The 18,028-nt window shown below is 40.2% G+C and overlaps 1 protein-coding gene across 1 annotated transcript in view; it reads left to right on the top strand.

Moving 5' to 3' along the window:
• The first annotated feature begins 388 nt into the window (after positions 1-388).
• The window catches only part of uvssa (UV-stimulated scaffold protein A), a 63,834-nt gene continuing 46,194 nt past the window's right edge, over positions 389-18,028 (top strand). Inside the window, 9 exon segments of the mRNA XM_087177027.1 lie at positions 389-546; positions 1,103-1,230; positions 2,310-2,463; positions 2,733-2,909; positions 4,786-4,906; positions 6,268-6,762; positions 7,681-7,790; positions 8,024-8,111; positions 8,114-8,151. Coding sequence (XP_087033153.1) covers positions 1,121-1,230; positions 2,310-2,463; positions 2,733-2,909; positions 4,786-4,906; positions 6,268-6,762; positions 7,681-7,790; positions 8,024-8,111; positions 8,114-8,151 — 1,293 coding nt within the window. The 5' untranslated portion in view covers positions 389-546; positions 1,103-1,120.

The raw sequence follows: 18,028 nt of genomic DNA, 5'->3' as shown, positions 1-18,028 counted from the left end.
TTGACAGCTTCAAAAGGCTTTTTGAGGGACAACTGCAGTGACTGAGGTCAGTGTCAGGATAAGTCTCTACGACATGAATGAAACTGAAAGTAACCTCCTATGTACAGATTGAAACGAGAGAAGTGAGCTACACGCACCAAGCAGCAGGCACATTCAAAATTTCTCCAGAAAATTTGTAGTTATCATTATTACTATGGTTATTATTGTTTTTTTTATTTTTATCATTAATTTTATGTATTTTTTTCAGTATTCAGATTATCTAATGTCATATTTACATACACTCCAACACCGTAGGTTCCATATGCACATCTAAAGAAGTACACCAAGTCTTTATCGGTGCCTTATTCTGAAAAGTCAGAATAAGGAATCGGAAGTACAGGCGGAAACGGAAGTAAATATCAGTTTGTTGATATGTAAACAAGGACAAAGAAGTCAGCAGAAATGTTTATTGAACTGTGACATAAATGAAATGCAACTACACGGCTCACTGTGAGCTAACGGCTAACATTTATACACGTTTACTTTTTCATAACAAGTTCCTAGGTGGTGAGTACTGCGTTTGTTTAGTTACGTTTGTTAGCATTGTTAGTAGAGTGCTAACCTTTACCCTATACGCTAACGTAATAATTTGATAATAATGTAGTAATAAATGGGTCAGAACGTCAACATGTTTATGGAGCTTTCTTGGTCGTAATGAGTTTGCTACAGTGGCTGGATATATTTCTTTTCACTTCAAAAATCAAGTAAAACGTGTGATATATATATATCTCAAAATGTAAACATATCAGTGTATGTATGTCACTGTACTATATAGATTAGTATGGTGTAGTTGGCTTGCAATTGATTAACATGTAAAGCTGTTTGACTTTACCATCTTTACACCTTCTATAGCAGCATTATCTTAATACACTGTTCTCCATTTTTCGACATGAACATTTGTTTATATTTGTCTCTTTAACTCCTATTCACATGATTCACACTCAGTATGGTTGGTTAACTGTTTTGTCGTGATATTTTTATGTCTTGTCAAGTGAAGTGGTTTAGTTTGAGATCTTCACCTCAGGTAAACTCCTAGTAGTCATGAGTATGTCCCTTCTCACAGGTGTGTTACTGAGCAGTGATGGAGCTTTCTCAGAGGGACAGGCTGTCAAAGCTGGTGGAGGAGCTGACCACATCAGGACAGCCTCAGCTCAACCAGGACAAGATGAAGGAAATAAAGAAGATCTGCAAGTATGTTCCCACTCAGACTGATTAACTGTGCAAAGACAGCTGTGTACTGGGGAATACTGAGAGCAGACATGTTGACCGGTGATAGTACTCAATAATTTCTATATATTTTTTATTTCTAACTATATTTATTGTCTTTTTGTTCAAGTATAGCAACACCTTACAACATGCAGCACACACAATCCACATACACACCCAAATATTCATAAAGCGCAATGGTCATATCTTCATGACCATTTGGTTAGTTGCAGTTGTCCATCATTTTCAGTATGTCCACACTCAAAAGGCAAGAATTGCTCCACTGATCCTGAGGGGAAGTAACTACACAATAATATTTAGTGCGAGTAATAATGTTTCAAAACATCTGTGAGCAATTTATCTGTGAACACAAGAAGGTTGGAAAAATAGCATGAAACTATCAGAGGCCACTGGAATTCAAAGTATTATAAGAATAATAGTGACATTTAAACACTCAGGCGTTAGTATGTGGAGTCCAGTGAAAATAATTACACTAATTAGATTTAAATTATGATGCAAGCTTAACACCTACTGTATCAACAGATTCTTGAAGACAGAGAGGGAGTCTCTGCTCTGATAGACTTTGGTAGCTTGCACCATCAGGGAACCACAGACCAGAACAGTCTGCAGTCTAATACAGCATGTAGGAGGTGTAATCTGTGCTGCTGTTTATCTATATTGCATTATGTTGAAAGATGTTCCTATTATTTTGTCCATCGCATTCAAATCAATGCAGGAAGGCTGTGCAACAGAAACTCCTCTCGCATGGTGAAGTGCAGTTCAACAGCAGCACAGATCATAGCCTCCAGAATGATCACACAGTTCAATCAACAGCTTATTTACACAGTTTGAAACACAACCTGAACATTATAACCTCCACGACAGAGGATTTATTACATGACTGTAGTGTTAGACTGACTTGATTTTAGTGAGGTGCTACTAATAAACTGACAACTGAGTGCATGACCACACACAAGGATATTGATAATTTTGTTTGATACACCACAGATGAGACCCTGTATAAAAACCATGGGGCTAATCACAGTTGACTGTCTTTCACTCAGAGTGTCTAATGACTGCATAGACCACCTGTACCACCTGGTGATGTCCCAGCTCAACCAGGAACACTCTGAGATAAGACTGTCAGCCTTCCAGATCACCAGTGAGCTGTTCTCCAGATCACACCACTTCAGGATGCTGCTGGTCGACAACTTCCAGGTACATCAACAGAATCTACAGGTCTGCAGGTGCTTAATCCACATTGGACACCACAGCGGTTGACTGTACTGACTGATAAGTATTCAGGTTATGAGGTCTTACTCTGGTCACTGGTTTGTACAGTAATTTTATTCCAGCTGAATTGTGGAGATAAACCTTTGTGTAAACAAACTGTGTTAAACAGGATTTAGTGATAAATGTGATTCTGTCAGATCAGAAATGTTGTTGTCTTCTTGTGCCTTCACACACCCCCTCCCCTCCTCCTGCAGGAGTTCTTGGAGCTGACAGTGGAGACTGACTCAGACCAGCCCCTCCCTCCTCCCAAAGAAGTAGCCAGGAAACTGAGGTCATTGGCCATCCAGACGGTCCAGTCGTGGCAGGCGTCTTATGGAACGGCATATAAGAAGTTGGCTCTGGGCTACCACTTCCTCAAACAGGTTAAGAAGGTGAGAAATTAGTGAATGAGACTGAAGCCAGCATCCACTAAACCTCAGCTGCTTTTAAAATATTTCTTTTGTGGTTTTGCCCAGGAGCTTCATGTCAGAGGTTAATTAACACACTTTCTAATTAACATGAAGATATGGATTCTGCTGTATTTGGTGTGAAGTGGATAAAAATGGTGAAACTGTTTTACTGTGAGTGGTTACACACAGTATTTTAAACTCTGTGAAAACCCTCTGCTATGATTCATATTTAGTTTAACTTGGTTTTCACACATAAAAACTGGGTCTGAAGCTCATACTCTTACTTCCTGATTGAGAAATCTGGATCAGGCCTTGAGCCCCGCCCACCACCTGCTTGCTCCAGGTGGACAGGTGAAAGAGCAGAGAGCATCAAGATGGTTAGAGGAGGAAACATCAGAGAGACTCAGCCACATGTTTGAGCCTCAGTCAGACCCAGACTCAGATGAGGAGTCTGTTGAGACCAGAACCAGAGACTAGCAGACGGATCAGAACAGTTGGTGCAGTTAGCATCTTTTATTTGTTTATGTTGTTTGTTAGCTTGTAACTAGCAGTGGCTGACACAGTGTTAGTGGTTGTGCTATTGCTAACTCTCTCTCTCCCTGTGCTGAGAGTCATTGGTCATTGGTTCACTCCAGTTCAAGGTGGAAATACTCGGTCATGGTGTTGACTGATTATTTCACTCATCATGTCTTGTATTATATAAAAACATCATATGGATTATTATCGAAGCTAATTTTGTTAGCAGTGACTTCACACAGCATACCCTTGAGTCTGGTGCAGTCAGGTTGTCGGTGTAGTTGGGCTTCCTTAGTGTCCTCAGGTACTGAGTCACATCCGCCCCTCACTCCAGCACAGCTTCACCCTCTCATCCAAAAATATGGTTTACAAGGCTATCATAATAGGCTGCAATCTGTTACCTGTGGCTGGCCTGGCTGTGTGTTACTCAGAAAACAGTTAGCCAATCAGATGAGAGGCTCAGAGAACAATGCAAAATGTCCTGTTCTTGTGTGAGAGAAGAATGTTTTTTTATTAAAACCACAGATATGTGTTGTAATGGATATGAAAACTCCAAATAAAACACTGGAGAAGCGTCAAATATGCGACCCTGTAATTCAATTTTATTTTGTGGTGCAGGTAGAGATGTATAATTTGTAAAATGTCTCCACTGTGGAATCACAGTCAGACAGTAACACACATCGCACTGAGCAACAGGATTAGGCATTAAAAGTGAATTTAGGATGTTTTCATGAGCAGGTTTTATTTCTCAGTAAACTTCATCCAAAGTAAAGAGTAAAAACTTAGATCAGATCAGAATTTGCTGTGACCGCCTAATCACCATTACATTTCTTCACTGATCTCTCAGAATTGTTTTTTTTTATATTCACGGGTTTATGGTCTACATGGAGTAAAAATAAAAGTTTTTCTCCAGTTACTCTCAATAGTTTAGGTTTCAGTCACTGTTTGATATAAAAGGAGTGTGTAGCTGCTTGTATTAATGTTGAAAAGCAAATAAAGATATTTTGGAAAAAGAAAAGGAGTGTGTATCAACATGAGGCTACATGAACTGGTGGATCAGAGGTGAAACGTCTTCAAGTATCTACAACAAGTCCAGCTGCCTTCAGTTCAACTGTTCTTAGACAATAACAGAAGTGTGCACTTCTCTTGGTCAGGAGTCCTTCAGTTCTCCACCCTTCAAGAAGATTTAAATGGGCCTGGTGGAGTATATCAGGAAATAAACAAACAGTGTCAGATGATGATCAGTCCTCTCCCTATTGAAAGTAGTAATTCCTGTCTAGTTGCATGGTGTTTTCCATGTTGTGATCCACATATGAGAGATGTGACATCTCCGTGTTGCCAGGTGGACTTCCAGGATGCTGAGGCCAGGACGGTGGCAGAGAGGAGGAGGGAGGAGGAGAGACAGAGGAGGATGGAGAGGATCTACAAGGAGAGGGTGGAAACAGCCTGCAGAGACATGGAGGGTAAACACCACATGAGTCATAATGAGCATCATGAACTGGTTATTTTATTACATTAACAAATGTATTTTTCCTCTGATTGACGAAAGCACTTCTTAAACTGTCCTGTGTTAGATTTACTTTTTATTTTTTTGTATTCAATGCTAAACTAAGGTTCCTCCGTTCTGTGTTGTTGCTGTTTGTTCCCTCTTCCATGAAGATCAACCTGTTAAAAAATGTGCTGATGGTCCAGTGATTGTTGGCCTTTTATAGCTACACTGTATACGACTGTGTATCATGGTTACTTCAGTCATTTCTTTACGTTAATGCTGATAAAACAAAGGAGGACTGTTTATTTCAGGAAATCTGTTGTTATACAGGACTCTGAAACCCTGGTACACGATAACAAATAACTTGGGTTATTGACACAAACCACATGCTGATATAACAATATACTGTGTGTTGATTCAAGCATAATAGCGTCTTTAATTTTCCTCAAAGAATTAACTCTTTTCATTTTTGTGGATTCATAATGACTTAAGGTTTTGTTCTTTTGGAAACTCCAGCCTGCATCAGAAACAGACTCAACAGTCTGGTTTAGGAGCCTGGTTCAGCTCTTTGATATAATAGGCATGTTCTTAATAATAATGATAATCTTTATTGTTCACAGGCTGGTTAAGCACATCATTGTGACTCACAAACAATAAATACAATAATAAACTAGCACAGCATGCGGAGTACAAACAACAATAACAGACATGATTCCTGTGTGAATGATGTTTGAGTTCAACAGAATTATTGCATTTGATATAAAGGACTTAGTATAAATGTGCTTGGTTGCTGTAGCAGCTCTACAGTGCCTACCTGGGGACAGTTTAGTGAATTGAACAGGATCAGGCAGTTTGTGGAGCTTTCTGTTTCACCTGGTTTCTGTATACACACTCATTGTTTCTGCTCTTTCTGCTCTTTCACAATTAAAACACTTTCCACAGGACCTCTGTCAACAGTCTCTAACATGCTCTTGCTTATATCATATAAGTCTAATTTCCTAATCAGATACAAGAACTGCTTTGCTTTTTTTTTTAAATTTGTATTCAGTGATGGCTGTAAAACTTAAAGTGCAAGCAAAAAAGGTTCCTAAATAGGAAGACTGAGGCTCTTCTGGCCCAATCATTTGTTCAGGTAGTTTGAGTAACTTCCAGCTGTAAGGACTAAAAGGAATAAATCTTCCTTGCTTCAAGCTGTGGCTCTGGCCCCCTCACAGAAGGTGTTAATTGTGTCTTTCATCTTGTCTATACTTTGCTGTACTGTGTTTGACCATTGTCACCTGGCTTAATTAATTGATGTATATTTCTAATTTTACATAAATCATGTTTCTTTGTCAGAGTTGCAGCAAGAAATTGAGGCCACGCTGACAGAGATGGAGTCCTGTATGAAGCTGCTTTTCCCTGAGTTTAGCCTCACAGACATCCAGACAGTAAACAGCTCTCCTTCACACTCTGTACCAGCCAACCATTGTCCATCAGCTGATGAACAGCCCTGCTGCAGCAGAGACCTGAGGGACGACAGGACAGGAGAGGGGAGCAGGGAAGAAAAGACAAACTGTGGCACAGGAAAGAAAGGAGGCAAAGATGAAGGGATGACGGAGGGGAAGGGAGGAAAGAGAAATGACCGGGAAGAGGAAAAAGGGAAGGGAAAGAAGGAGAGAAGAGAAGTGGAGGGAGAGGAGGAAGAAGTGGAGGGAGAGGAGGAAGAAGAGGAGGAAGACGAGGAGGGAAGTATTGAAGAAGAGGAGGAGGAGACTTTTGATGGAGACTTATTTATTAGAAACTCGGGGCTCATATCTCACTCCTACAGTCTGGACCTGAACCTCAATCCTGGTGAGTACAGCTCAGGCACACATTACAACACAACTAATTCTGTCTGTGATGTTTATAATGTTCAGTGTTTAAATATTAGAGACCAAAGACATTCAAGGAGATTCAGTCTGAAAACATGTAACATCATGATCTCTGTGAAAGTAGCATTTCTCACATGATTTCTTCATTGGATTACACCATCAGGTCAGGCTAAACTCTCAGTGAGCACTTTATTAGGAACAGCCCACTAACACTGGGTAGTTCCTCAGTTCTTCCGGTCATTGATCCACTAGATGTTGAAACTTTCCTCTGAGACTCATTACATCACATTTACATTTACTCATCTGTCAGATGCTTTTATCCAAAGAGACATCACTTGGTGTTTTAGTCATGTAGGGTGTTAGAGGTGTTAGCAGAGGAGGGGCTCTCTGATGAGATGAGTCTTCAACAGATTTTTGAATATATACAGGACTGCTCTGCTCTGATAGAGTTTGATAGCTTGTTCCACCATCAAGGAACCACCGACCAGAATAGTCTGGACTGAGACTGTCTTGTGCAGGGATGGTGATGACAAACCACATTCCTTAAAGGAACACAGTGTCTGAGAAGGAGCATCAGGCTGAATGATTGAGTTCAAGTAGATGGAGCAGTCCCAGAAGTCTCTCTGAAGGCAGCATTAGAGACTTAAGCTTTGTGATATGGAGCATTATCCTTCTGGAAGTCGCCGTTAGAAGATGATGAACAGTGGCCATGAAGGGATGAACATGGTCAGCAACAATACTCAGATAGACTGAAACATTCAGAACAGGATTGATTGGAAATTCAGTGTGGCTGAGTGTGTAAATTCTATATATTAAAGAATTATTTACCAGGAATAAAATGTGTGTTTTTGTCTGTATGTGTATTTAGCTTTCCTTCCCTTTCTTTTCTGTCTTTCAGGTTTTCATTTGAAGGAGACGGAGGATAATGAGGTAGTGGTTTCCACGGTAATAGACCTCCACAGACTGATAACAACCAAACATCTACCAGCTGTGCAGGGCTGGGTTCAGGTCAGTAACTACTGAGCTCAGATTTGTTAACGTGTGATAAATGACCACATTAAAGCATGTGGAGCTAACATTACCTCTGTACCATCTACTGCTACTTCAGTATTCAATATTCTGCTAATGAATGCTTTGAAAGAGACAGTGGCTGCTGAAGAAGGCCTGGACCAGTCTAACTTGTGGGTGTGTGTGTGTGTGTGTGTGTGGGTGTGGGTGTGGGTGTGTGTGTGTGTGTTCAGGTGTTCACTAAGGCAGGAGCAGAGCAGCAGCTGCTGAGGAGAGCTCTGGATCTGAAGAGATCTCTGGAAGCTGCACTGCAGAAACACAAAAGCTTCACATTGACTACAAGACCAGGGTCCGCAGAGTGGTGAGTTACACACTGTATCACAGCTGATTCAAGGTACATGAAATGATCTGAGCATCTACCTCACTACTGTATGACAAACAGAGGACAAGAGGGTTTTGTTTGATTTTTTAAATTTTTATTTGTATTCTTGTTACTTGTACACTGTACAGTACACTGTCACAGTGCAAATTAACAATGGCAACACTAGATTTACTTTGAAACAGGTTTATAAAAGTAAAACACTTCCTATATCCCTCTGCTGACTCTGTGAAATCAATACAACAGATATGCTGCTTTTGATTGTTGATGTAACTATTTGTTTTAAATAACACAACTAAAGAAAAAGGCATGGAGTCACATATCACTGCAATCAAGCTCTTCCCGCTCTTAACAAAGATCACAAGCTGCACCAGTGGTTTGAAATGATATACACTTCTGTATCTGGTCAGCTGTAGCAGGACAGTAAAATTGTAATGTAAAATAGTAATCTTATCAGCTAATTTATTACTTATGTGTCTGAACCTTTGGAAAAGGCTTGAACATTTTAAACTGATGGACTGTTGTTGTTCATGTCACAATAATACAACACTAGATACAGTACAATTCTGTGCCTTATTTTAGTACTTGTTTTTATCTGCTGTCCACTTTATCAGCACAGTAGATCACATCAGTCTGATACTACTCTCTGTTTTCCCTCCAAAACAAAGAAACAAGTAATATCAATCCAATAATAATAATCAAAACAATAATCATATTGTTAAGTGAGTTTTATTTCAGTTTGAACTTTTTCTTCATGGTTTCTCATAAAAAGCCCTTTAAATTTTTGTATAAGAATGTTTGGAAGATCCGTGGCTTGTGAAAAACTGGTCCAGTATTTTACTTTGGTGACTATGGGCAGAATCTGTGGTAATGTTCCCATGTGACATAGATACAGGAAATTATTCTTAGTGCGCAGTCTCCTCTCTAAACTGTGTCTGCTCTTCATGAGACTCTTACACATCTCTGCTGTTAGTCTGGACCAGATGTCCTGTACAAACTGGTTCAGTTCTCTCAGGTCTGATGGCTGCCTTCTATGAACTGAGAGTCTCAGCTCTTTTGGTGGATGTTCAACTGGACCAAGATAGGGTGTTTTTGATAGGTGTTTTCTTCCTTTCTTGGCTGCTGTGTGTTTTCAGTCATTATTCTGCTGTATCATGACCTTTTCTTCCTTTTGTCCATGTTCAGTGTGGAGCTCACAAAGACACCAAACAACACAATGACTGCTTTTCTCCATTAAATAGACTTAGTGACTGATTATAAGAGAGAAAACACCTGTGATATTAACTGAAGATGATAGACTGATTCTAATATCACTACAAACCACTTATTATCACCAGTCACTTTGTCCAGGTCACGTCAGAAAGTTTTTGTAGATTGAGAAGAACTCACCTTCTTTCACAGCTTCTCAGTTGTACTCTGAGGTAAAATAAAGTAATTTAGAGTTTTTAATTTAAACACCTTCAGGAAGAACAGAGTGTTGTTTCAGTGAGGTGTGAGGGACCAACACCTTCAGTCACATCAGTAGGTCTAAAAAAAATTGAGGGTAAACTCATAATCCTTATATTAGATATATAGTGGTCAGTTATGGAGGGAAGTCACTCAAATAAACACTGTTATCCATGTTTACATGTAAAATGTACAGGTCAGTGGTTAGTCACTGTTAGTATGGAGCATGGCCAGCAGGTGGCAGCACTCTACCAGAAATCACAGGTGGGAAGACAACGTGACCACGCAACATAGACTGTATGTTACACACTGATGGTATAGATATAACACGCTGATGGTACAGGTGTGACACATCTCTGTTCTGTGATGGAACAGCTTCAGAGGTGTATTGATAACTGGCTGGATAGATTTCATTAGCCTGCATTAACACAGTGTCTGCACAAGCAGTCCAGGAGTTTGTTGTGTTTGGTCTCATTTTTTCTAAATGAATATCACTTCAGTGGAACATTGAAACACACATTAGAGCAACTGAAATTCTTATTTTCTGGAAAAAATATTATAAAGTTTAATGGAGTCCTCCACAAGCAGATTTTCAGTGTACTGAGTGTACTCTTTAAACTGAATCTTTGTCAGGTAGAGACCTGACCAGTGATGTTTGGAATAAATGTGTCATGAAAGTGTTCAGTCACTTACTGCTAATTAGAGAGGGTTAACTGTTGTTGAAATATATTCAAGAGATGGATGCAGCGTACTCATGGTGCTGAGACACAGAGAAAAGAAACAAGAGGAGTCTCCAGCCAGCTGCAGCCTCCAGTTTTAAAGGACAAATGAATACAGGCGGCTTTATGAGTTAAAAAAAAAAGACATAAAAGTTGTAGCGTGTAAATCCATCTTTAGCTGAACAGAGCGGCAGAGTGACAGTGACAGAGCGCCGGGCGTCTCGCTCTGCCTGGTTATCACTGTCAGGGACCAGTTTGCTGCACCAGCAGGCCCAGCACTGCGATAACCACACAACTTACAGCCCCTTTATCATAATTAGCTTTTCCTTTTTAGCCTTAAAAGGCCTTCCATTACTGGGTCCCTCTCTATCGGACTGCTGACACACCACACGATTGGTTTCTGTCTTAACAGGCCTCTGAATACAGTCTCCCATAACTGGGGAGCTGGAGAAGAGGAGGAGGGTAATGTAGGCAGATAGAGAGGGATTGAGACAGAGGGAGGGAAGAAGCATCTACATGTTAGAAGACTGTTGGAAATAGAAATGCACAGGTTGTTTTCTTCATGGTCTAGTCTGTGGCTTTGAATATCTCAATGTTTGGTTTGTTTGTGATCAGACTGTTGATAGAGTTTGTGCTGGTTTGGTAACTAGAGTTTGTTTCAATGGACTCAGGATCTGACCAGCTGATCTAAGTCCCACCAGTACTGGAGATGACATCTCTGCAGCTTTCACTTTGATAATATTGTAAAATCACAGTGTTCTGTTCTTGCTCAGCCAAATAGGCTTTTTTTTTCAAGCTTGCAGCGATGACGGCGTATCAGGACCACAGAGGCCAAAAAGAAGATTTCAGAGCTGAAAAAAACTGTTAAGTTACAATATATAGTAAACAAATAAAAACAAAAACAAAAAACACAATTTTCTCAGAAATTTGTGACTTTAATGTCGGACTCTCTGAGTTTTTCCTCAGAATATTTTGAGTTTTTTTTTTCAGAATTTTTCTCAGAATATTACCCCCCTCCACCAACTCTGTAATTTTTTTTTACCTAGAGTGGTCCTAATACACTGTCATATGCAGTTGGTTCACAATCAAAGATGATTTTTCCTGCAGGAAACTAAAACATGACTGAAACATCATAGTTTTTAGGACTTAGACCTGAACACTCTGCAGTCATCACTGTGCATATTCAAAAAATCGAAATTTATTCCACACAGCCATTAGAAGCTGGGCTCAAACTGATTATTAACCGATTATCTGATGAATTCATCTGCTCCAGCTGTTTATGTTTCTTAACTGAACTGGACATTAGCAGACAGCTGCTATCTAGCGTTAGCTACCTGACATGTCAAAGACAAACTGAACAATGTTGACACATGTAAGGGAACATGTTTGTTTGGTACAGACCCAACAAAAATGGCATCATCAAAATTTAATTTTTTTTTTTCAGTGAAAACTGAAATTGTGAATCATCAAATCTGTCAAAAATAATCACAATATAAGTTTTTTCCCCAATATTGTTCAACCCTACTTTGTAGTGATGTGATATTTTATTGTTTATTGTAGATGTGTTGCAGATTTTTTAAAAACTCCTGCCTCTCTTTTTTTATTTAGTTAAACATTTTTTCTGTCTCAGATCAAAGTGAGGCTTTGCTGTAATTAAAGTTTTTGAATCTGTGGAGAGCTGCTAACTGAAAGCGTAGGCGTGTGTTTATAGAAGGATGAGACATGCAGACTTATTTGAACATATCTATTTTTAAGAGTGTATTCAGTCACTCTGGGCTCCATTCAAACAGGCCCAGGCCTTGTTTACTGCTGATAACCCATCTTATCACAGCACAATGGATGTGGCCGCCTGTTTCTCACTGGAGATAAACAAAGAAAGACTATCCCTCTATTTCTCTCCTCTAACGCTCCCTCCTTTTCATTTGTTCTCTCTCTCTCTCTATACAATATGTTTTTCTCTCTCTGTTTCATTCTCTAAATACATGATCAGTTATTCCTTCATCAATACATGTGAATAAAACAATAGAAAACGTGGGAATTAAAGAATTCATGACAATGGGATTGGAACACAGAAACATCAGTATCCCCACAGTGAAGAGGATTTGAAGCTCATTGTTATTTAAAGGTCCCATATAGTCTAAAGGTCTCTGTCTATGTGTAGTTTGATTATAGATCAGTCTAGGTTCTATATTAATACTGTGAAAGTATCAAAGCCTCAGTCCACAGAGAAATGCACACAGCCTATATTCAGAAACCGAGCCTTAAAACCAGCCGTCAGGACTTCTGGAACTTTGTGATGTCACAACAAAGCAGTCACTGCTCTCAGCCACGCCACAAGCCCCGCCCACCTGGACCCAGCATCCATCCACCATCCAACCTTCACATCCAAATACTGATGTGAAGCACAAGTGAAGTCAGAAATACAGAACATCATTTTAATACAAGTACAGTAGCTTGACCAAAATGAATGCATGTCCAGTAACCTTAAAAGAAAAATGTGATTAGCTGATGACACCTTTTGAAAGTTTTAATTTAGGAGGCTTGTATTCAATTTGAACAGCACAGGATTTAATGGATGTATGTGGGGATGCAGCGATCTGATCATGTGACTGGGATCAGGACTCGACCTGATGTGACCAACACACATGACATACAGCTTCTTCATCCCTTCATTATAACATGTTTTCACTGTGTCGTGGCTGGCTGCTGACTGAAGCTGTTCTCTCATATGAACTCTATGAACACTACAGGAGACTCTGTGTCCGACTGGTTCAGGTCAGGTGAGGGGAATCAGAATAGCCTCACTGACCTGCTGTTTTCACACATGGACTCAGTCAGACAGAGACTGTGAACCGGAGAGCTGACAGAGTAAAGTGTGGTCCCACTGATCCAGACGTCAGTATTCTCACATACAGGTGAAATCTACATGAGGTCAGGGTACAGGGCAGGTGTTTGATGCAGTAATGAGCACAGAGTTTAACTGGTGTTTGCATCTGCACACAGTTTTTAAAATCTGTTGACATGTCAGAGTGGATGGATGAGGTGGTTTAGAGATTAAATTCAAATATAACAGAACAAAGGAACAGATTGTCTTTACTTTCCAGTAAGGAGCAAAGGAACTGGCTCTCAACAAAGTCTGATCATGAGTAGTTTGTTTGAGATTTTTGACCAGCCAGGGGATCACTGTCATGCAAGTTGAAAAAAAACTATATTGTTGTTATACATTAATTATAAGGACTAATAAATTAACTAGTGCAATCGACTAAATCACTAACCCCAAACCCCCCTAAGGGTCTTTAAGGGGCCCCTGCACCTTTTCAGGATGTACTAGGCTAGACTCCCTGAGCGTTCAGGGGCCTCCGGTAAGATGAAGAATAGCGTGATATAGATATAGAGTGTAATTTCAGCATGGCAGTATGTGAGAATGTATAATAATGAGCGTTCTAAACACAGATTGAGACAGGCTGGGAGGGGGAAGTGAACTAGACAGTTGAGAATAAGCTGGTTGACTGGGAAAGGTTTGGAAAGCTCTGGACTGGCTAATAGACCTGCCAGGCAAGGTTAGTGAAATAAAGATGTCACCTTATACATCATGTAAGCTGACTGCTCCCCAGAGACAAAGGGTGTGTGTGTATGTGGTTGTGGTTGTGGTTGTGGTTGTGGTTTTGTGTGTGTGTGTGGGGGGTGTGTGTGGGGGAGGTTCTCATTAGTCTGGGATCCCATGGGATCCTCTGTGTCTAGTAATGAATAGCAGTGCAAGGTGGTAATAGAGATTTGGGATGTGGCAAATCAAGCTGTGAATAGGTCAGAGTCCAGTGGAAGCTTTAGGCCTAATTAGTTTGTAAATATGTTGAAATCTATCAGAGGAGCAAAACTGCAGCAGAACTTCTATATATGAATGGCTGATGATGAAGGCTCACACACACTGAAGAACCTCCTTTAAAATATTACTAATCAATGCAGGGACCAGAGCTGCTCAGTCCTGCTCTGGACTGAGCTACAGCTGGATCCTGGATCCAGAACCTGCATCAAAGATGACTTTCAAAAAGAATGAAATGTAACCTGCTGTTAAGGGGACTCAGACGTCAAAGAAATCCTACCTGCCTACAGCAATCAGACTATATAATGCATGTCTATGACTCATCTAAAATATCTATCTTTTTATGGAGCTCCTTAACATTTGTTTTTCATTAATACAGCTGATAGCTGAATTTTTGACTTAAACCAAACAACATTTTTCCAAACCTCGACTGTTGACATTAATTGTGCCTATCCCCATTAATAGCATGGTAAATTAGATAAGGTTAGCTAGCTTTATCTGAAGTTCAATCTTTACCTGGTCAGGAGAAATTAGCCAACTCGACATGGGCTCTCAGCTGTCTCCGGTATTTACCAACATTTCACCCTGTCTCTGGTCACAGATGGCTGGTGAGGATTTTTGTCTCGTAGAATCTAAACTCACAATTGTCAAAACAGTTCTTTTGCTTGCTTCCATTGCTGCAGCACACTGTGTTTGCCCACTAAGGTGTTTCATATCTGGCAACCTGGGGTGTGGAAACATGCACACAGAGTGTGCGGATACACACAGCGCAGACCAAAACACAAGGAGAACATACTGGCTGTAGCATTGTGTTGGAGGAGTCAGTCTGTCATCTTAGCATGTTTCCTCTCTGTCATCTCTGATGACATGTCATGGTCGTTTTATCCTTTAGTACAGTCAATATGACATATAGTTCCTTTGACATGTTGTTGTTGTTCTCAAATGCTAAATATTAAAATCTAAAAACAAACAGCCATTCAGGAAATGTAATGCAACCAGTATCATCCAACACTGTATATACATTTATACAAATACACTGAACACTCACAAACAAGCATGTATCACATCTATCAATACAAAAAGAATGCCATAACAACTTATCATTCATGAACACATGACAAAGAAACTCTTTAAACCATGTTTCATCCTTTAAAATGATCTGTCCATGATCTAGGTTCAGTTCTCTGGGTATAGACAGGAAGTAGTGTGTTCTCAAATTTAGGTACAGCTTCAGTCACTGAGCCAGAAAGCTGAAAAGAGCTTTTGTTGGCCTTTATGGATAAATGTGATATTAGCATAATTTATAAAATGATCACAAATGTCTATTTTTAATTTTTTGTTGTTACTGGCGTCATATCCACAGGCCTAATTCCATATCATATCATACTGGAACAATCTACAATCATTACATGTCTGTGATTAAAACCAGGATCAGGATTGAAGGCCTTTTCACACCAGGTCCATATTTTTCATCCAAAATTGTCCAACGTTTGAAGTTTTTATTCTCAAAATATTATGACTTTATTCTTATTATATTGTGACTTTATTCTCATAATATTATGACCTTATAGTTGTCTGTTGCTGGATTCAGGACTGGAGGTCTATCAACCCGGTCAGTTCAGGTGTTTGAACTGGATTGAACTGGACATTTCATGTGCTCCTGCAGATGTGAAACACCTGCAGGAAGGTGACTGTGTGTTTATAAAAGCCTGTGTGTATAACATGTTCATCAAGCTAATTGTTTCTCTCTGTGATAATGAAGGTGTTGGTGACAAAAAAAGACATTTTCCATTTCAGCCCTAAATGTAGATTGAAATAATCTTGTCTGTGTGTGTGTGTGTGTGTGTGTGTGTGTGTGTGTGTGTGTGTGTAGCCAGGTGGAGAGCTATATTAACTTGTCAGGGGAGACAATGGAGACATCTTTAAAGGTTTTTTCACCTCCTTGTGTTCTCCCCTCCTCTCCTATTTCCTCCCACCTCCCCTTGCTCTCACCTCCTCCTCCCCCCTCCCCTTCCATTCTCCCCCTCTATATGTGAGTGTGTGTGATGGTTAACATGCCCCTCCCCTCTCTGCCATACACCTGACTTATGGCTGTGCAGTAATAATTTGCCAGACCTTGGCAGGCTGAGTGTGCATTAGCATATAAATAGCAGATGCACTGAGTGCCCATCACAGTCGACTACATTTAATTTTTGGTTTATAAGATTGAATGGGTTTTTAAATGCAGTGCCATCAAACTTGCCAAGAGACAAATGAAGTCAGGGGAGCAGTTGTCTGAGGCGGGGCCCTCACATCATTTTTATGAAGGATAAGAGTCTTATTTAAGGGGGGGATGGTGGGGGGGGGTAGGAGAGAGGGGGAGAGACTTTAGAAGCTGAATAAGCAAAGACACCTGTGGAAACAGCAGCAAACTGAACTCTCTCATCCTGTTCACACATTTATTTTAAATTTGCCTGCTGAAGATACATTACATGACCAAACATTACTGGGCAGTAATCCTCTGCTAAAGCAGCCTCCAGTCCTCTGACCTCAGTCTGTCCGCTAGACGTTGAACCTTCTGCAGGGATCTGATGCCATTCAGCCACAAGAGCAGCACTGATGTTGTTGATAATGTCTGGCTGATAGTCTGCTTTCCAGTTCATCAAAGGTGGTGTATAGTGTTGAATGATGTTAGATAGTGGTGGATGATGTTGAGTGGGGTTGGATAGTGTTGGATGATGTTGGATGGTGTTGGTTGATGTTGGATGTTGTTGGATAGTGTTGGATGATGTTGGATAATGTTGGATGATGTTGGATGATGTTGGATAATGTTGGATGATGTTGGATAGTGTTGGATAGTGTTGGATAGTGTTGGATGATTTTGGATAGTGTTGGATGATGTTGGATGATGTTGGATAGTGTTGGATGATGTTGGATGGTGTTGGTTGATGTTGGATGATGTTGGATGGTGTTGGATGATGTTGGATGATGTTGGATAGTGTTGGATGATGTTGGATAGTGTTGGATGATGTTGGATAGTGTTGGATGATGTTGGATGATGCTGGTTATGTTGGATGATGTTGGATAATGTTGGATGATGTTGGATAGTGTTGGATGATGTTGGATAGTGTTGGATGATGTTGGACAGTGTTGGATGATGTTGACAGGTTGGATTGTTGGATGATGTTGAATAGTGTTGGATGATGTTGGAGTGTTGGATGTGTTGGATAGTGTTGGATGATGTTGGATGGTGTTGGATGATGTTGGATGATGTTGGATGATGTTGGATAGTGTTGGATAGTGTTGGATGATGTTGGATGATGTTGGATAGTGTTGGATGATGTTGGACAGTGTTGGATGATGTTGGATGATGTTGGATGGTGTTGGATGATGTTGGATGATGTTGGATAGTGTTGGATGATGTTGGATGGTGTTGGATGATGTTGGACGGTGTTGGATGATGTTGGATAGTGTTGGATGATGTTGGATAATGTTGGATGGTGTTGGATGATGTTGGATAGTGTTGGATGATGTTGGACGGTGTTGGATGATATTTAACAGTGTTGGATGATGTTGGATAGTGTTGGATGATGTTTGATAGTGTTGGATGCTGTTGAATGATGTTGGATGGTGTTGGATGATGTTGGATAGTGTTGGATGATGTTGGATAGTGTTGGATGCTGTTGAATGATGTTGGATGATGTTGGATAGTGTTGGATGATGTTAGATAGTGTTGGATGATGTTGGACGGTGTTGGATGATGTTGGACGGTGTTGGATGATGTTGAACAGTGTTGGATAGTGTTGGATGATGTTGGATAGTGTTGGATGATGTTGGATAGTGTTGGATGCTGTTGAATGATGTTGGATGATGTTGGATAGTGTTGGATGATGTT

Source organism: Seriola lalandi, unplaced genomic scaffold, assembly GCF_002814215.2.
Source record: "Seriola lalandi dorsalis isolate HSWRI2012SDOR001 ecotype SW California unplaced genomic scaffold, Sedor1 jcf7180002054578, whole genome shotgun sequence".
In the NCBI taxonomy this organism is placed as follows: Eukaryota; Metazoa; Chordata; class Actinopteri; order Carangiformes; family Carangidae; genus Seriola; species Seriola lalandi.
This window is presented reverse-complemented; position numbering and strand designations above follow the sequence as displayed.